At 40.5% G+C, this 21,235-nt stretch overlaps 1 protein-coding gene across 1 annotated transcript in view; it reads right to left on the bottom strand.

Annotated features, from left to right (window-relative positions):
• Window positions 1-3,053: 3,053 nt before the first annotated feature.
• Window positions 3,054-21,235, bottom strand: part of RRP15 (ribosomal RNA processing 15 homolog) — a 30,552-nt gene continuing 12,370 nt past the window's right edge. Inside the window, exons 3-5 of the mRNA XM_033099567.1 lie at window positions 20,165-20,262; window positions 17,636-17,837; window positions 3,054-4,235 (exon numbers count right to left, since the gene is read on the bottom strand). Coding sequence (XP_032955458.1) covers window positions 4,122-4,235; window positions 17,636-17,837; window positions 20,165-20,262 — 414 coding nt within the window. The 3' untranslated portion in view covers window positions 3,054-4,121. The remainder of the gene's footprint in view (window positions 4,236-17,635; window positions 17,838-20,164; window positions 20,263-21,235) is intronic.

Raw genomic sequence — 21,235 nt, 5'->3', positions numbered from 1 at the left:
CCTGGAATGAGTGCTCAATGAATGCTGTATAAACACTCCACTTTGTAATTCTATTAAGAAATTTAAGTCAAGAAACAATTGTAGCTGAAGTTATTCTACATCCAAATGAAAAAGGTACAATTTGCTGTTATCCATTGCTGTGGACTGAATGTTTGCGTCCCCCCCGATCTGTATGTTGACGCCCCAATCCCCAATGTGATGGTCTTTGGAGGTGGAGCCCTCTGACAGGGTCATGAGGGTGGAGCCCTCCTGAATGGGATTAGTGCCCATAAGAGACACTGAGAAAGATGAGATCACTCTTCCCCAAGTGAAGACAGAGCAAGAAGTCAGCTGTCTGCAAACCAGGAAAAAGGGTCCTCACCACACACCAAGTCTGCTGGCCCCTTGGTTTTGGCCTTCCAGACGGTAGGAACTAAATATCTGCTGTTTTAGCCACCCAGTCTGTGGTATTGTTATAGCAGCCCGGACTAACACTAACACACACACACACACACACACACACTTCCTTAATAAACTACAAATGTTAAAAAAAATTATATGTGTGTGTGTATACACATTTATATGTACTGATTTTTCAAATGTTTGTTTTAAAAGTAAAATTTGTGTGGCACAAATGTATCAATATATTAAGCACAAAGTACAATAACGGTACTCTGTAGTCATTAAAAAGGCTGAAAATACAGCTTCAGTTTCACTTATGACTCACATATGTACTAATGAAAATCTGTAACAAAAGTAACAAAAAAGAATACATAGAGGGAGGAAAAAGTTGTCCAAAGGATGCGAAAGTTATCAGTTTATTTGTTGGCTCACCTGTCTCTTCTCCAGAAACATTTATGCTCTTTGAAGACTCCTTTACAGGCATTTTCTTGGGCATTATACCTTTAATTCCTTAGCGACACAATTTATGTCTTTCGTTTCTTCCATGTTCTGTTCACTTCGACTTGAGGAATTCTCTGCTGTTGTGTGTTTAACGAGGACACCTCTTAACTGTAATCAATTGGCTTTATAATTAAGTACTGGAGTCACCTGTCCAGCCTAGGTGGCAGGATTAGTGTAGTTGGTGGCCACTATTAAGTGTATTCATATGTGCAAAAACAGTGATTAAAAAGCCCTACGAGGTTTTCCAGAATTTAAACATTCCCTTTTCACCCACTGGTTGTAAAAGACACAAAATACTTGGAAGAACTTGGAATTACCCTCAAGTAAACCTTCTGGAACCTCCCACTGAGTTAGTTCAGGTTCTAAGTACTGAAGGTGAGCCTTTGAACTATTCTATTCAAAGGGCTTCCGTGGTGTATTTTTCAGTAAATATATTCAGAATGGTCTATGCAGAATGCTAGGTAACTTGAAAATAAATTCGGTACTCCAACTCCCAAGTTAAAATGCTAACCTACTAAGATGATTCTACATTACTGTCCGTCTAACAAAGGTATTATCTTTGACTTTTGAGTTTTCAATGCTGAAAAACAATTAATAACCAATACTAAACTATGTGAAATACTGAGAACATTCACCCAGACACCTAAGTATCCAGATAAGAAATAAGGTAATAAATAGCTAGTTACCTGGTCACTAATTTCCATAGTTCTTTTTAAATAACTTTTTATTACTATATTAGTCTAAATTGTTAACAGAGATAAAATCCAGATATTGTTATAGTTAGATAAATGGGTGCAGGGGGAGGGGGGAACGGGGTGGAGAGTAACAGAAAGGCAGTTTTTTTTAGTTCCCTCTTTAAAAAGTTCAAAGACAATGTAGGGAGATGGAATGGATGCAGAATTATTTACCCAATTGATGTCAGAAGAATTTAGATGTGGGTACAATATTTAGGGTAGAGGTGACAGAACGACATTATCTAAACCGGGGGTGTCCAAACTTTTTTCAATGTTTTTCACCAAGGGCCCTATGCGGTCAAATACACAAATAGCCGGGCCACTCACTCGAGGTGAAGTACGTATTGCCTCACCCGGTTTATTTAAGTAAACTAAATATATTTTTGGAATTTGCTGCGGGCCAATTAACAATGGATTGCGGACCGCAGTTGGCCTGCGGGCTACAGTTTGGACACCCCTGATTTAAACCATTCATCTAAAGATACACTTAGATTCTAAAAGAACATGCTCACCTTTAGATTCACATTCATATAAGATAGTATTTTGCTTATATATTCTCCAGACAAGATGTAGAAATATTAGTACATATAAAACATCCCATCTTTATGATAAAAATGATTTCATTTAATTTATATATGCTTTATAGCCTTCTAACGTAAGTGATATATATTTTTTTACAGTGGTAACTCAACTTTATTTTGGAATACAATAATTTCCGAAAGAAGAAAATCTGCAAATATTCTCTTCCTTTCAGTTTGAAAATCTTGTTCAATTTTTCTAAATTAACCCAAGGACTATGAGTGTATGTTTCAACAACTTTTTAGTAAATGAGAAATTATTTACCCATTTCTATCACCCAAATGTACTATTCAGAAGAATTTTCTCAAAGCTTTAGTATGGTGCAGAAAGAGATTGATAACAAAAAATAGAGCCTAATCTTTAATTCTGGGGAGAAAAAGTTTTTAAGTGCTTTAAGTATTTTTTTTTCAAAATTACCTATATGTTAGGTTATATTGAAATATTTACCTGTGTCAAGTTATAATGGGATATTTAGCCCTCTTGTATTACTAATGAGAAATATTTGTCCACATTTATGTTACACTGACAAAATGGCAGTTCTATAATTTAATAAGACACTAAAGTTCAAAAGCTGGAATAGGTATAAAACTGCATTTTGAGCTTTGCTGGTTTAATCACTTGATATCTTAGGTGTAGACCTTTCTTTATGATAACAAATACCAGACTACGGACGAATTTAACATTAGCTACGTATGTAATACTTACAACACTCCAATGGGTTTGAGAATATAAACATCTCTGTTCCAGCTAGTTTGGGAGGAGGATTATCTTTCGATATATAACAGATGCTAGTATGTACACGTGGGTAGTAAGAGGGAACTATTTTTATTATGGAAAGATGGAGAAAGAGATGGAGCCTTAGAAAAAACCAGATCACATTTATTAAATAATTCCCCTACAAACTTTAGATCCTAGACCCAGTTTCACAGAAATTTTGGAATAAAACTAGCCTTTCTTTCTCTTCTTTTTATTTAACAGCTAGATACTAAAACTCCATTAATTTAGTAATCTTTAAGGCAACAAGAAGGAATCAAGTCTCAAATCAGATGCAATATTCTCATGTAGACCACCTGTTGTCTAATTCTACTATTTCACTGGCCAGTCAGACCATAAAAGAATTTAAGGTAACTTAAATGTTAGAAGAGGAAGGGGAAGAGAAAGAGGAAGAAAAAGATGATGATGAAGAACAACAACAACAACTATTACTACTAAAATCTGTCAAATATGCTTCCTAAGAAATTACCTCACTGCGTAAGTTAAACATGGGAATTTCCATCTCAGTAAATTTCTCATACAAAAATAACCTAACACTTAAAAATAAATCTAAGTCATTATTTATGTACATTACTTAGTGTGGAAAAGGAAGTAATAGAAAAGTAGAGATTCGGTTTGTTTCTTATATCGTATTTGCCAGAATATCTAAAAATTAAAATTATCACCCCAAATCAGAAATACTGTAATTTAAATTTTTCTACAGAAGTTTTCTCAATAGCTCACCAAAACAAACACCAACTTTTCCCCAAAAAACTATAAACACATAGGTCTGTAAGTTGGAAGGCTGAAAAATACTAATTTCAAGGAGTTCCTTTTAATTATGCAGAGTATTGCGTTTCTAGAAACAGTGAAACAAAACACCAATATCCACGACCAATAATGTAAACCTAAAATGATCCTGGCAAAATGTGCATCTCATTGGACAAGGAGAAATATTTCTTTTTACAAATATCTTGAGGAACAATGCTTAAAATTACACCAAGTCTGAAAACACAATTTTTTTAATGTGGAAAATCAAAGTTCGTTATCGTAAAAAGTCTTTTGGTTTGCTCAGAAACAGTATCCTTGTAATTCCCCAACTTTCAGAGCATGAGGATTTTGCTGGGAAAAACAAAATGGCTGTACGCTGTGTGTTCTGTGGAGCTTTGTGTGTCAAGAGTCGCTTGCCGCTCCATCACTTTCTTTGTCCCAGTCTTTCATGGAGGCTCCCATCATGAAATCATCACGTAGGATGGTCCATCCGGGGCCCTCTTCTTTCACTTCAGTCTGAAGACAGGTACAGAGTCAAAATATTAAAAAGTCAATTTAATCACAGGAAAATTAAAAGTCCAAGCGACGTAACAAACTTGGCAACACTTAGTTTTACAAAAGGAGTAAAACCAAGACAAAATATAGACTAGCTTTATTTATACACTATGATCGTACATGCACACATATGTAGAAGAGCTGTATGTTAATAAAATATTTTTACCCCATAAAAGAATCATGAAAGCAATTTTGTTGTTGTTGTTTTTGCAGTGGGAGAAAATATAGTAAAATCTAGGTTTGGTATCAATTTTTAAAATCTTTTGATAATCAAAACAGTCTTACATTATTATTTTAAGTTCACTGATAAATTATTAGAAAAGTTGGCAAACTATTTAAAGACAAACAGAAATTTAACAAAGGCTTTTAACCCAAAATAAAAGAGAGAAAAGGAAACTAACCGGGTACTGTGCTAGGGTTTTATAAATGCTATCTCATTTAACATTTGATAAAGATTTGAACCAAATGTTCTCTATTTAGGTTATGACTCACTGCCTGACTTAATCACAAAATCAAAAGACTAATCACAGGATAAAATTATAAATAACTGAAGCAGGCAATAAACATAATAGGTAGACAATTCATTTTGTTTATTCATAGGATTTATGTAAAACTATAAATTTATATGAGAGCCTAAGAATTACAGCCTCTCATTTCATGGTACAACAGTACCACCTTGTGGTCGTAACTAGGTAATACAGCATATATAGAACTACCAGCTGGGTGATTTCTTCCCTTCATTGCACAAGTATTAACTGAGCATTGTGTATTAAGCACCATTGTGAGTGTTGGAAATTCAGTGATAAACAAAACAAAGTCCCTATCTTCATGGAGCGAACAGTTAATGTTTTTCTATTTATTCCAGTCATATAAATACACAATGTTAGAAAAATCTCTAAATATGCAAGAACCCATGACGTTTGGTTAGAAAACAGTATTATTTTTATGGGGGCTGTTAACCATATAAAAAAAAGCAATTTTTAAGAGAAAAGATATTAAAGATATTTGCTGGGTTACAAGAGATTATTTATTTAATTCTGCTGAAGCTACCTTTTAATTAAACAAATACAGCTCTGAAACAGCTGTTCCACTTAGAAAAACAGGACGCTACTGCCAACAGGACATGTGTCCTACTGTGTGCACTCCTGTCTTTCTGGGATAAAGAAGGAAGCCGGGCTTGTGCCCAAATGTCATCTGAAAACCGGGCAGCATATAAATGTGAGTGAAGATTTCAGAACTGACCCAGCAAGTCACAGAGCGCACTTTGTACTCTAATATAACAGATATAAAGGAATAAACAACATCTGTGCCAGTTATAAACCACCAGTGACACAGGCCCAGCGCTCCCCGTCACCCGGGGGAGCCAGCCGGACAGCAGGAAGGTGCTTTGTGACCTGTCATGGGGGTGCACCCCGCTCCATCCCTCATTCCTACAACTTCAAACCCACCTTCCTAATACCACTTCTGCTCGGATCACAGTAAGTCACCTAACTGGAGAAAATGCCCCTCTCCCTGACTCGAACCAAGTTTTCTTCGCCAGTCTTCTCACCTTCAAAGAGAAAGAGCTGCTCCCCGTGGACAGAGATCTACTTGGAAGCAATACTTGTAACAGCTCTCCTGCCAAATTATTCACTCCAAGCTTTCAATTAAATCCTAAAAAGCACACGCTTTCTGGGAGAGCCCTATCCAAATTACTGACAAGTGAAGACTTGTCCTGACATTGTGTGTTCACATGTGACGATGCACAACCTCAAGCACCCGCCTCCGCGTTTAGATAACTGCCCCCGGCATGCTCTCCACATGTACCTGCCTGGAGCAGGCAGACCCCACCTGCTGGCCCTGCTGCCGCGTGTCTACTCGAGAGCTCAGCAGACAGCCAACTTCTACGGGACTGAACTGCGCTTCTACTCGGTGGCACCTGAAGAAAGGAGGAAGGGCAGAACAGGGACGAAACCCTAAACAAGTTCCAAGACCCGCAGTGGAGGCCTGAAGCCAAAGAGAGGACCGAACCCTGTATGTACTATGTTTTTTCCTATATATACACACACCTATAATCAAGTTTAATTTATAAATTAGGCACAGTAAGAGAATAACAACTAACCGCTGTTCTCACCCTTCTTTTGCTTCTTGTGATGACGCGAGATGATACAACGCCTATGTGATGAGGTGAACGGAGGTGGAATTTTCCATTGAACCTTCCCAGACCTCAGTTACTGTGGGTAAACGAAACCGCAGAAAGCCCAACGGGGCATGGGGGTGCGGGAGAACTAAGGTAGTTCAGAAAGAAAGGAACAACGGTGGGCCAGAGGAAAGAATTCACTCATTAAAAGTTGACACCAACTGTGTCACACGCTTGTCTTGTCTTGAAAACCGTCCTGTAAACAGGCACTTCAGACATGCACGGAGAGCAGCAAGAATCAATCCACAGCTTCTCTTAGCTGTCCAATCTGAAGACTAGCAGTGAAGTACAGCTTTACTGTGGGATTTTGGTGGGGGTGCTTCTGTTTATTGAGCCACCCCAATGTAGTCTGTGTCCCGCTGTCTCTACGTGTGGTCCGCAGATCAGGCTCAGCACCAGCATCACCTGTTAGAAATTCCAAGTCTTGGACCCCATCCCAGACCCGCTGAGCCAGAAGCTCTGGGGGCGGAGGCCAGCAATCTGCGTGACTAAGCCGTCCAGTGACCCCGAGGCAGGCGAAAGCCTGAGCACCCCCCGGTGTGAATGTAGGGTCAGGTACAGTTAGCCACACTGGACATGGTAGGCACAGGTATTTCCTACCTACCGTCAGGTGGAAGCTGTGCTAACATCTGAGCATAGACTCGAACGGCCCCAGTTGAGCAGCTATGAGGTCTGTCGGGGGCCGCTGCACTGACCTGACCACCGAACGCAATCTGCAAGGTAACTCCATGAGCCTACCCCGCCTGAAAACGAAGGCCGATTAAACGCAAAACCTTAATGCAAACCACATGAGGCAAGGAAACAAAACAGTCCCCACCCTCGCCGGCCTGGTTTTACACAAATATTTAATCAAGATCATACAGAAGCGGTCTGTGTCAATTCTGAAGATGAAGACAACCCTTCAAAATGTTAATCAGCTTCCATTTCAACGTTCAAACATACCTTGGCAGCTACTGAAAAGAAAACTGGAAACAGAGGTTTGGAACGACTTATTAATATTAGTCTAACACCAGATAATGAAGAGCTTAACCTCATTTCAATTTTGAAGGTGGAAAATTAAAGTCAAATCCTAAAAAAATAAACAGTATAATCACATCTATACTTAGCAATCAGCAATACTAGGTTTCTTTGCTTTCCCCAAGAAGAATGTTCCGTTTTTACTTTAATTTAGTTTCACCTAAGTTAAAAAAAAAAACACAAAAGAACGTTCCTTATCTCTGGCTACATTCAACTTAATGCCTGTTTTGCAAATTGTCAGGAAGCTGTTTGCAGTCGTAGTTAGTAATCTCCCCTACAACTGATTAAAACTCATCTCACAGGTCTGCCCATAAAATGAAGAATACATGGGAAATCCCTTTATATAAAACATGTATTCCAGTAGAAATCAACGTAAATACATCTGAATAAGATCATCAATGCCTTCATAACCATGCAAGACATGACAACTTCCCAATAATCATACAGGATTGAAAAATTTTCAACGTGAAATGCACAAGCGTTCCAAGGAACCTACAGATTCAAGATTATATGGAAGATCCCACATCAATACAAACTCAACTTTTCTCTGATTCTGAATAGGCCATTCCTAATTGCTTTGCCCACTTTTTGCCTTCGCTATTCCTTCACAAACTTTTTTTATTAAAAGTTCGTTTTAACTGTTTTACTAGGATGGTGTCCCAGGCAACAAGCCCACTTGGGCTTCGGTTTTGTTCACTCGGTGTATGGTTTCCAGATTCGTATATAGTTTCCAAATTCAAATGGGCAATTTGTAAGATCCAAGCAAACTAGAAAAGCATTTGGTAGGATTTCCTAGGAAAAAAGACCAAGACGTTGAAATTATGTCACCTTTAATTATAGTCTGAGCACAGGTTAAATGCACAGACTTCTCTAAGAAAACCTAATTCTGTGTAGCGTTCCCCGGATTCGGGCTCATTACCCCTGGGGAACACACTGCTTTGATGCATTATGTTTTCATCCACTGCGTTGGTTCTTGTTATGATTTCATTTGGGCCCTAGAGTTTACTATGCGCTCAACACTTAAGTCCTTGCTCAAAGCAGCTCTATTTGGGGGTTCCTATTCCAACTCACTCTTCTATACGTCTAACTGCACAGAGTGAAGTTTTAGGAAACATCAGGCATCTCTGATTCTCCTCGCTGTTTACATTCTCTTAAGATTTATTTATTAATAAGGTAGTTGACTGCACTGCCTAAAAAGACAAATGTAACATCTCACGGAGTCTTTTGACACAAGTGCTCAGTTAGGAGCTTGAGATACTTAGAATACAGTCTGCCAGGTAGTCTCTTAAAGCACAATCTTGTTCTTTTATCTGCCACAGCAGTATAGCACTTATATGAGAATTCAGATTTATAAACAAATCAGCAGCAGAGCTGTGAATTCATCTAGAAAATAGACACCAATGTTTTAATAACATTTGTTAATAAGCTTAAAGGAGAAAACGTTATGTACGAGTTCTTTGTCAGACTAAGAAATCCTATATAAACAAAACGAAGTTGTATCTAGTAAAGAATATGTATATTATCAATCTACTGACATCAACAAGGGATTTAAAAACAAGTGGAGTGCCCTCGGCAGAGCTCCTGGGAGAAATGGGTGACTCCAGGTCTGGGACACGGCAAGGACGAGGTTTGGTCTGGGACATTTTGTTATCCCCAAAAGCAAGCAATACTCAAAGAAAAAGGGGGTCATGTGAAAAGGGCACGAGAGCCAGGCTGCACTGGTTCCCGTTGCCACATTTGCAAATTCCAAAAGCTAATGATTATAAAATACTGAACAAATAAAAGTTCCTATGTCCATGAATTTAAAATTGAACATGAGAAAACCATCATTCTGTAAACTCTCACGGCATAACTGTGTTAGGCAAGGATCATTAATTGATGCTAAAGACAACAGAGAAACGGGGAAAGGTACATTTGCACCTTCCCAAATATTCCTCCCAGAAGTTCCTTTCTAACTGTAGGGGGGAAATGTATCTTTAATTAGGAAACATTTATTATCACTTTGAACAACAGAAAAACTACCATCCCTAAAACAAGACATTCTGATCATGTGTCTCCTGATACGACGCAATAGCAAGTACACAGCGTCTAAGGGTCACACCTATGAAAGTTATGCCAAGAAAGTTTCACTTAAAACCTAACCTTTAGTCCTAACTTCCAGCTTACAGGAAAAGGGCACAAAGGAACAAATTAAAAGACGTCAGGATGAAACAATCAGATAAATTCAGAACAAGGGACTGGTCTAGAAGAAACCAAAATACAACCAAATGTAAGGTATGAACCCTGACTGGATTCTGGTTCCCACAGTTAAAAAGAATCTTTTGTATTGTACAGTATGTGAATTAACCCTAATAAAGCTGTTCTAAAAACAAGAATCTCTGGGACAAGGGTGGCTTATTACCTTCAAATAATCACCCCTCACAAACAAAAACTAGATGGAGACAAAGATAGGCAGAGCTACATAAAACAAACTCACTTGGACAAGTGTTCGTTTTAGAATCGAGGTGAGAAACACAGGTCCATGTAAGACCAGAAATATTGGCCTTTCTTACTTCCTGCTTGAAAAATTTCATCAAGTAACTAAAAAATAAAAAGGATTCTAAAATGTCTATTAGGCAAACAATGATCAAATATAGGACACATCTGATATCCAGTATATTTTAATTCCTTGATAACTGAAGAGAAAGTCAATTCTAACAATAAATTTTCTTGAATGTTTCAGAATTCTGCAATGTGTTACTCGGGTGAGATTTTATTTTACGTCCTTAACAGTTGTGAGAAACAAGACTTTAAAACGGATCAGTCTCCATGTGCTGCTATGCATCCCATGAAGGGGTCGTAAGACCGAGGAAAACTCAGACTGCAAACTCAGGCGCTCATCGTTCTCTTTCTTGTCTGGGTGGGTGACACGATGGCTCACTAGCCAGCGCCACTTCTAGCTCATCTCAGTGAGGGAAGGGAGATAGTTTTCTGTTCTGCTTCTAATGAAGTGCCTCAGACGTTGTAAGCAGCAGGTGCCAACGGCTGAAACAGTTTGAGAACCACACAGACCGGGTTTGAGTCCAGATGCTACCAATTACGATTAGTGTGGCCAGAGGGCAGTCACTTCATCTTTCTGACTTTGGGTTTCTTACGTCTAAAATAAGAGTTCTGGTGTTTCTTAAAATGATGATTATGTAATAAAACACCTTCCATAGTACCTGGCACAAAGAAAACAATAATAAGCCCCCTTCCGGCCCCTCTACCGCTATCCCTACTTACTGAGCTGTGTGTACCCACAGAATCCCCAAATGGGGACATCTGTCATCTTCTAATGATGCTCTGTACATTTTTCACAAAGATGAGCACATTCAAACAGAAAAACAGCATCCATTTAAAACTTAACTTTCCTTGGAAAGTAACATCTTGTAAAGAATCTAGTTAGTTCACCCGTAGCTTGAAATGGGGAGTAAGAGAATACGGACACATTCCAGACCCTCAAAACCTAGCTTTATTATTTTGTAAGAATTATGCATTACCAGACCAGACACACCTACATTGAGAGGGAACTTTCTAAATCTAAACACAATTCGTACTAAATGACGGGGTCATTTTTGGGGTTATCCAGTAATTCAGAAGCAGTAAGAGTTTCCTTTCAAACTGGTTTCCCACTACAGATTCATCTTTGACTCCTATCTGTCAGGAAAAAAAAATATGAGCTAAATGTGAGGAACTCATCCGAATGACATGCCACCCAGAACAAAAGTAACTGCAAACATTTATATAGCCTTTCGTGACATGCCGTTGTTCTTAGATCACTGTTCTAAGAACGGTACGTGGATTGACTCACTTGACTGTCACAGTTGGTGTGAGGAGGTTGTTACCGTTAGAATGATTACCTGCCAACAGGGAAGAAACCTGAGGCGCGATGTGGGGCAGGCACCCACACACAGTAAGTGGCACCCGGGGCTTCTGCACCCAGGCAGCCTGGTTCCCGAGTCTGTGGTCTCTGCTGCTCTGTTTAACACATCAACATTCTCAACTGCCTCCCGCTCCAAGGTAATTTTTTTTTTTTTTTAGCAGGAAACAAAATATTATTTTGAATTTTAAAAATGGACCATAAGTGTAAGTGTGCGTGCAGGACAATTCAATCTTTAAAAAGGGCCCCCACCTCACTGATGAAAACCTGTGCAGGCAGCCACTTCAAATGGAGAGCGAGTCTTCAAAGAGGGCCAGCTGTATGGCGCCGTTACTAATTTTTACTGCAACCACAGATTTCTGCAGCAGCTCTGTAATTAGTGCTTTTTCTTCACTGTACCCATATCCCCCGTGTCTGCACGTACCAAACACAGGTTCTGTGACTGCAAGAGCTGTTCAGATCAGAAGCCACCTACATTAAGAACTAAACAGTCTATTTCCAAAGAAGTGACTACAATGAGAAACTGGCTTTCAACCGTTCCCATCGCCAGCATGTATACAACCACGCTCGTTCTCATTTCAAACTTGGCGTCTCTCTTTTGTCTAAACTAATCTATTTAGGCATTTGCAGTAAACAAACACCAGGCTGAATTATTTACAGAGTTAGGATTCCACACATTCCTCGCAGAGCAGTTTTTATGTGAAAGGAAAACCACTGCTGCCCATCATGCGGGGGCAACTTGGGGGCAGCGTCTGCCTCCAGCCCCCTGCCCGTCCCCCACACCCCCAGCTCCATGTAAAAGCCAAGTCCTGAAACTGCTGGGGGACCGCGTTGGGCCTGCGTGAGCAGCCCCTCCGTTCCCAGGCTCCTGCCTTGGGAGCAGGAATGCAGGCCGTCTGGGAGCCAGAAGGAATACACACTTTCAAAAGCCTTCAGCAAGTGGAGTCTAGGTCTGTTACTCAGATACCAAAGAAGCCAGGTGTTTCACAAGCATTTCCGCCACTAATACCTAGAGATGCAAAAAGTACATGGTTGCCATTGGTGAGACATGTATGAGAACGCAGCCCCCTCACTTATTTCTCTGTTTGACATTTAATTTAAAGTGCTCAGATCACAAAATCAGAAAATAAATAAATACCTAGTCTCTCCCAGTAACTTTTCTCCCTGGGGATTTTTTTATTGAAATTTGTTGCCTTGTAGTCGCGAAAGAAATACTTTCTAACAGAAAGTAGCTATCGTCTTCCTTTACTACAAAGTTATTATTGTGGGTTTATCATAAGAAAACAAAAGCTGAAACTGATACAGTGGCATTTTCAAATAAATGAAAACCCTGCAGGGAGCTGTAATTCAAGAGCGTAAGTAACATATTCGGAGTTTCCCTGTCAGCAGACATTCTCCTCCAGGACTCACAGGTTTAAAATGCATCATAACTGCTTCAGGCCCACCTGTAAGGAAAGAGACGCTTACATTCCAAGAACTGTGATGATTTTAGCCAGCTTTCCAAGAAAAGAGCAGAAGGAATAGTCACAACTTGGAAACATAAGGAAAAAAATTAAAATCCGATTATTCCGTAAGGTAGTGGGAAAATAAACCACCGTAGTTAGGTACGTTCTGATGGGAAAGGAAGATACTAGTATTCCTTTAAGGACTAAAGCTTAAATTTTTCATGAAAACCTTTCTTATACAAAATGTAAGTTTTTGTTGCTTCCTTAAACGGAGTGTCCTAAACACAATTTCATCTTTTGGAAAAGTCACTCAGGTCAATGTGCCTGAGGACTCGGTCGATGTGTCTGCCACACGCGGCCCGCGGTGGGCACGGTGCCGCAGGTTCAAGGGAGGGATTCACAGGTTCTGGATGAAAGAATTCCCTCCCAATATCTGATAATTAACCCTTTAAACGTAGAAACATGTCAATTTAATCATGTGAAAAACTCTCAAGTACACTATCCACCTGCCCCGCTGGGTAACAGCTTGATCGTTCTTAAGGTTTTGGGGACCCCACAGAGACACCCCAGGTGACCTCAACAAACACTGCTTTCCATTCTGGTTGCCGGCTCGTCTGGGCTGCTTCCTGTACAACCACGTGCCTGTCCGAGCCACTGCTTTTCACCAGAGTTTTCCTGTCATCCTCCTCGCTGCTGACTCCAATCTGGCGCAGACGTTACCTCCGAAAGCCTGCGCCTCTCAAACGTGTCCCACCACTGAGTCTTGACTTTGGGAAAGCTGCCACCATGTCTGAATCTCCCAAGCTGTAAACCTCACGGTCATCCACAAGTCCTCCCTCTCCCTTGTCCTTCCAAATCCTGTTATTCCCAAATCAAGTCCATTTGGATGTGAAAACTGCCTCCCAAGTCTGGTTCCTCTTTTCTCTTCACCCCCCACCCTCACACAACCTAAGTCCGGGGTCTCCCCTCGTGATGACTACGGCATTCGCTTCCCTCTCTCCTGACACAGTCCTTCCACCCTACAGCCAGCCTTCTTTTCCTTAAGAATAACCGAATTAATCAGATCACTTACCTGACGAAAAATTACAACTGGGCCCTGACTACCTGAGGAATACAATCCAAATTCCTTACCAGAAGACACGAATGAGACACAGACCTGATCACAACCTACTTCCTCAGTATCCCTTTTTCCAGCTCCCTCGCATCAGCAAAAACCCTAATATTCCAATGTCCACGGAAGAAGAAAATCATAAAGAACACGAAAAATTAGATGCACCTCCTCCTTTCCCAATTATGACTAATGGGAATGTCTGTCCCTTATGGCTTCATTCTCTGATGCTCATTTCTTCTCACTGTTTTCAAAGACTTTGTTTTGATATAGGTTAGTTTCAACAGCACTGAACACGTGCTCTATTTATGACTTCCTTGATGAGATTTTTTTTAGCTTGAAGGCAGACATTCAACAGAAGCACCACTCACGGGGGCTTCCTGTCCTGTTATTATCTGAGTCCACGGGACTCAGTGAAAAATGCTTCCTCAGACACTCAGAGCCCCACCCGCAGACGAGGAGAGGCCAGTGCAGGAATCAGTGCCTCCCCTGCATCTGCTTCCTGACATTTGGAAATCAAAGTGAAGTTTCGGGTATTCTTCTGAAGCACATGCCCCGAGAGTCACATCTTCACAGCATAATTTTTTCCCAACTGTAAGACTTTCTAATTTCATGGGCGACATCTGTATTACCTGGAACATTTACTAAAACAATCTTGCAAATGCTTTCTCGTTTTGTCTCCACACAAAATATTGGGTGGATGGATGTAGTCCAAAGAACCAAACCTCCACTGAATTCGACATTCAATCCTTTACCCCAAAATTTCTGTTTTCTGGCTAAGAATCATCCTGTTTTTAGGCTTTTCACTATCAGGATTCCTTTTCATGACTCTATCTCACAAAAATACAAATCAAAAAATAAAAATAAACTAAGTCCCTAATAACAAGATTTACTGTGACATAATGAAACTAGTGACTCAAATGGAATATATCAGTTTGGCATCTTTAAAAATACGTACGTCTTTTCAAAATCTCTTTCCCGAAAAATGATCTTTAAAAAGCAATTACACCCTTTGGCCTCTAAGGAAGGCTTTCTAACATGAGTTCCCAAGCACTTTACTACAGAAATAATGACTGCATACAATAGAATTGGGGAAAAAAGAAAAAAATAAATAAAAATTTTAAGGGCAACAATATTATTCAGGTCAGCAGGATCAGAGGATTAAAAACATCTTGAAAAACAGCCAATAATATGAAAGGTAGTCTTTGGAACATAGAAAAAAAAAAATCACTCCGATCTGGGCACCAAATGCCTTGAAGATGATCCTGGTTTTAAAAGGAACAAGCACTGTTAACAGTTGAAGTTGCAGATCACAAAAGTAGTAAATATAAAAATATAACATGAAATAAATGAAAGGTAGATGTGTAGTGCACGGTTACCTACTGCCCTTAAAACAGACTTATAAATCAGAGATGTGTGACTTGTAAAGAAATGAGGCAATGAGGGCAGGTGGAGTGAAGTGTGTGACAAAAATAGAAACTGGCTAACAGTCTGTGTAAGCAGCAGTTCGGCTCCAGGTCCCCTCTCCCGCTTCTTGGGGACATGGGCAGGTCATGTAGTTCCTGAGGGTATTAAGCACAGAGGCCTTGGGCTCTGGACACTGGTTCACGCCAACAGCTTGTAATGACTAGTCTAACACTAAGGTGGGGTCCCCACAGACGGGTCCTACATCTGCCCCAAGAATGCTGGCAGCAGTGTTCTACCTCACACACAGGCAGCAGACTGTAGGATTCTTTTCCAGAAGAGACAGGGCTCCAGAAGAAAGACTATAGAAACTGACAGTTGGGCATTCCCCAAGGAAAGAACCAACTTCACGCAATTATTCTGTAGCGGGGCTCACCAACCAGAATCTAGTCCCACCTTTGCCTGCCTTCCTTCTCTTCAATATCCTTAAAAGTCCTCCTATTTCAAGTAACTACACAGATTTACTGATCTAAACAAGTATTATCAGTTACTTTCCCCCACAAACAGCAACAGCCACTTAATTTATTTTTTATTGTACCTACTGTAACTAATGATAACATGTAGTCTAGACATGCTAATTTAGAACTTCTATGTTTTCACATTAATCTTGTTTACTTATTTACTTTAAGTCATTTGCCTATCTGAATTGTAAGACTTAAAGATATAAGGATAGCACCTGGTACAAATAGGTATTTAAATATTTTTGATATTAATAAGTGACCCAATCACAAATATTATAATACTTTTATAGTTATTCAGATGTAAAATCCAGCACAATTGAAAAAATAAAACAAGTCTGGTTTTTCCATAAATATGAAACAAAACATTTTTAAAAGCAAGTAATATGCCAGGGTGTTGTTGGTGTGGCATGGAATTCTAGAAACAAATTACTTTTAGAGCAAAGCCACTTTTTGACTCTCAGGCAATTTTTCACCTATGCCCGTGATCACTGAAGTAGAAAGAAAGGATAAAAGTGCAAATGACAGGAAAGAAAATGCAATGATGCTATTGCAAAGAAGCCTTCGTGTACTTTCATAACTCATGATAAAAAATGACCCCAAGGCAAAAACAAATGTTTCTATTGAAAGTTATTTTGAAACCAACAGGAAAAAGAAAAAAAGTAAGTTGTTTCTTTTCCAACTTCTCACTAGCTCCTTCTCATCTAATGCTGCTGGACCTCTTTCCAATTCTTGCAGTAAAATAACACGAGTGAGAACACAGCCTGTTAGCCTTTCTAACTAAAAAGTATAAACCCAAACACAGTATTCATGTGTTTATAATTATTTCTGACAAACACTTCGAAACAGCAGGCCCAGTGAGCACTATTATTATATAAATATACAATTCGGGTCCTTTAATATTCAAGAGATAGACAAATAGCTCAGAAAACGTTTGTCAAAATCAGGTAAAATAGCAACTGAGTCAGGAAACTTGAGAAACACTTCAAACCGAGGCGAGCATGAAATTCGTAAATGCTCTTCTTGCCAGGCTTTCGATTGTTTCCCAAAACACAAACAAAAAAGTTATGACAGAAACTCGTTTCCTGGTTGAAGTATTTTTTTGTTGGCAACAGAAACCAAGCCATCAAATACAACGACGTACTTTGCTTTCATTATCTAAAAAAGACAAAAAACAGCTCTTTTGAAATGAAAGCACATTTCAGAACCTTTCACCTGGTACACCAAAAAGAAAACTACTGGGGTCCATGGGCCAAAACTGCTGGAGAAGCATAGTTTTCATGTCACAGACCAGGAAAAGTATTTACGGTCTTCGTCTCCCAGCCAAGCATCCCCAAGCTGCCTCAGCACAAGGATGACCTTCCACCTTACTTCCCAAAGCTCTGGTTCTTCATATTTTAGAAGTTACACACCAGCACAATTACCTCTGTGCGTAAAAGTCCTGCACTGAAGCTGCCCTCCTCCCTTAGGTTCCTAGTCTCTAAAATGCACAAAAGGCAGGATTTCAGAGAGGTGAGATACAGCTGGATCTCTAAGAAATGTACCTGAACCTACTGGCTCCTGGGTTCTAACGGCAGGGGTATGACATCTGTAACTGGCAACTTTCATACTGAACAAAGGGTCATGAAACCTGAGAATCCAAACCTTTAAATTAGGCAGTATGCATGTCGAACTTTTAATAAAATCTGAAAAAAAAACACCTGTCACCCTATATCCTGTGCTTTTTCACCCCAAAACTCTTCAGTGTAAGAGCTAAGCGTCTGCTGCGCGGAATCCTGTATGAAAGTCTTACCTGTCTGGCTTTTGAGTTCTTTCCCGTCGAACTTGTCGCGTTTGTGCTTCCGTCCATCCCTCTCAGAACGCTGATGAAGTCTTTCTTGGAAACCGTTGATATCAGCTTAGCATGCTTTCTAATGGAGCCTCCCGCCTCCTTAACCTTTTCATCAACGTTCTTCTGATGCTTCTGAACAGCATTAAATAACTGCACCACACCCCTACAGATGAATCGACCAGAACAACGCAGTCAAAGAACAGTGACACTAGGAACAATGTACTTTTTTTTTTACTGCTTAGCAAAGAGGGAAGCATTCAGCAGGCACTCAAATGAAAAAGAGTTGAATGAATGGTGAGATACTTCTGAAAAATGAATCATTATCAATTTCTGAATAGAGAACAAATATATGTGGATTAAGACGCACTTTCTTTTCAGCTTTGGTCTTTCTAAATGAACATCTGTGCAATTAGAACTAACAATTACCTTTAACACAAACATCTATTTCTCGAAATGTAATTATAGTACTGGTTGAAGGCATTAGCGTGTAATGGAAAGAACACAGCCATCACAGCTCTCTAAACATTTGACTCTAGGAAAGACTTTCAGGATCTTAATTGCATCTGTAAATGGGAAAAATAATACCCGAGGATCTTAAAAAGGCTTCAGGTATATTATCTGCAACACTTATGATGTAAAACTAATTTTAAAATCCTCTTTTCAAAAACATTTACTTAAAATCCTTTGTTCTGCAGCTAAGTTCATTCAGACAAATCCTGAAGCGGAAGACTCGTGGTATCCACTACAGTAGCCACAGCCACGCAGCTCGTGCCCACATGAAACACGGTCCGTGCAACCAGCAACGCGCGCCACGGTAAGAGACACACTGGACTTGGAAGACTTAGTATAAAACAGAGAATTTCAGAATCTCATTAATAATTGTTTATATTGATAACATGTCGAAATAATCATTTGATCATATTGGGTTAAATAAAAGATGATATTGAAATTAACTTCACGTCTTTCTTGTCACTGTCTTCAGTGTGGCTACAAGAAACACTTGAATTACACACGTGGCTCACATATTTCTACTGGGCAGCACTGACTTAGACCATTACTCTCCCGTCCAGCTCTAACATTCTATCACCTGTTAACTGTCCTGCTAAGAACAACGGAGAGGCAATCGCCGTGGGCCCTGAGCACCCTGCCTGTTCCTGCGGGTTTCTCAAGAACTGCAGGCCCTGACCGCTCTGCCCGGGGCATTCCTCAGGGCTGTGCTCGCAGTGTGCAACCTGGAGGAATGAGGTAACGTCTCCCCCCAGACAAAGAGCAGGCTTGTTACCATTCACCGCGAAAGCAGCAGAGTCCCAAGGTCAGGGTTCCCCTCCTGTAACATGACCCACTGCACGCGCAGGCGTATGTCTAGGGACAAAGGGAGCCAGCTCTGGCCACTGCTGTTGCCACAAGCAATCGAGTCCTTTGTCTCTGACCCAGCAGTCTCTTGTCTTCGGCCGCCTCCCAAGACACCTTAACAGGCCCGCTTACTAGGCTCTAAACAGGGTAAGATTCCACCCCCTTCACAGCAGGGCTGGCACCACGGGGAGGGAAGTGAGGAGCCTCAGGGATAAAAGTTAAGAGGCACTTCCTCTCCTGCACCAGCCCTGCACTTTGCTGAACTCTCTATATGTCTTAATTCATTTAATTCTCAGAGAAAGCCTATGGGGAGGGATAATGTCCTCCTGGCTTTACAGATAAATAAACTGAGACAGAGAGAAATGCAGGAGCATGCCCAAGGACACAGTGAATACGGCAGTGCTGGAATCTGAACCTGGCAGTCAGGCTCTGCTGCTCGCTCTTAACCATCACCCCTCACTACCTCACTAGACAACACCCAGGTGACTTCGAAAATGACCAAAGTCATCCAGGTAACCAGGACGTGAAAAGTAACTTCCCTGCATATAACTGCTGTATCCTTAAGTAGGAAGCCCAATGCGATCTCCTCTGTGAACCTTCCCCAACTTCCCCAACACATAACACGCACCTCTATTCTCAGGGAGATTATAATTCCTCCGGAGGAGTGGGCTAGGACCACCCAGCAGCCACCATAGTCTACTTATCTGGACAGAGAGGGCGTCGGATAAATGTTTGGTGCCACTGATAAAAAATGCAGTGTGAAAGGACAGCATGAAGCTGCTCGCGTGCAATGTTATGCCATAAATATAATGCAAGATAACAAAAATAATCATCTAAGGCCATAAATTTAGGCAACTTTCATGAGAGAAATGCAGCCCACGGTCTGATTACACTGCTCTTGTGACTATAAAAACAAGATGATCTGAAATAGGTTCACAGCAAATACACACTTAGCACAATAATGTCTTGCCTCACAAGACCTGCAGAATCTTAGGTTGAACTCGGTATTAAATAGGCTTAGATAAAAATCACTTGGCTCTGAGAAGGCAGAGCTTACAAATCAAATCTAGTCAGAAGTGGATCACTATCAAAGCTTCAATATACATATTTTTTTAAAGGGCAAACACACAGTCTTACCTCGTTGCAATTCTCTGAAGATTTCTCTCCGTTTCTTTGTCTTTGACAACATCTGGCTTTACTCTGCACATCATTTCCCACTCCCGCTTCTTATCAAGCTGTGTTACAAATATTGTTATGTGAGAGAACATTAGGCATTTCTGAAAGTGCAGCACACTTTGATATGATCCTCTGTGAAAGGACAAAGGTAATAAATCATTCTGGCTTAGTTTGTCATGAGGTCTTTAAAAAACAGCCCTGCTTTTAGGGGTTCAGCTCGGGGAGCCTGCGGTTAGCACTCAGCGTGTCATGTGAGAGGCACCAAGTGAGTTTCTGTCAGGCTGTCTGACAGCAGGGAGCTGGAGCGCTGCCAGCACGCTGAGCCAGGCAGCACAAGGTGGGGTGTGGGACAGCCACATTCCCGACCTGCCATCACCAGGCCGCCAGAGGTGGGCGTCAGGAAGACCCCAACTACCCTCTTTGGTAACCACAACCTAACGCACGGTTTCTCTTTATTTTCAGAAACTGATTTCCTCAGCAGTCAGAATCACTGCTTTTGTATCAGCTTTAAAACAAGGAGCTTCAGATCTAGATATGTTGTGTTTATATAGTGACTATTTTTCTTTTCCCACAATCATTTAAATCTACTTCCCCTTACTGCACATCTGACCACTGTCCTGGCCACAAATGGCACTTCAGTCACAAAGTACAGCCAACTGATTCTTTGCTAGCATGCAGAGGTGTAAGGGGAGCCAGGAAAGAGGAAAGCCCACAGACAACATCATCTAACGCCAAATTGTCTTTGAGGAGTATCCTGCTCTCAGACACGTGATTAGATACCCGGCTTCTCCAGGTTCCCTTCTCAGGCCAGCAAATCACCAAGTATCAAATATACCGATTATGGTGAACTAATCACCAAGAAGCTGGAGAGCATCAAAACTAGTGATAAGAACAAGTGAAAAGTCTCTCCTTTATATGTTCCTTTTCTCCATTCACCTGATCTCTCATTTTGTATTAATAAAAAGGTCTAATCACAGTAAAACCAAATGCCTACTCTTCCTAAGCTAATCTTTATAGATTAGCTTTTCTACG

This window comes from Rhinolophus ferrumequinum, chromosome 27 (genome assembly GCF_004115265.2).
Source record: "Rhinolophus ferrumequinum isolate MPI-CBG mRhiFer1 chromosome 27, mRhiFer1_v1.p, whole genome shotgun sequence".
NCBI classification, from domain to species: domain Eukaryota; kingdom Metazoa; phylum Chordata; class Mammalia; order Chiroptera; family Rhinolophidae; genus Rhinolophus; species Rhinolophus ferrumequinum.
The sequence above is the reverse complement of the archived record's forward strand: the minus strand, read 5'-3'. Positions and strand labels throughout refer to the sequence as shown.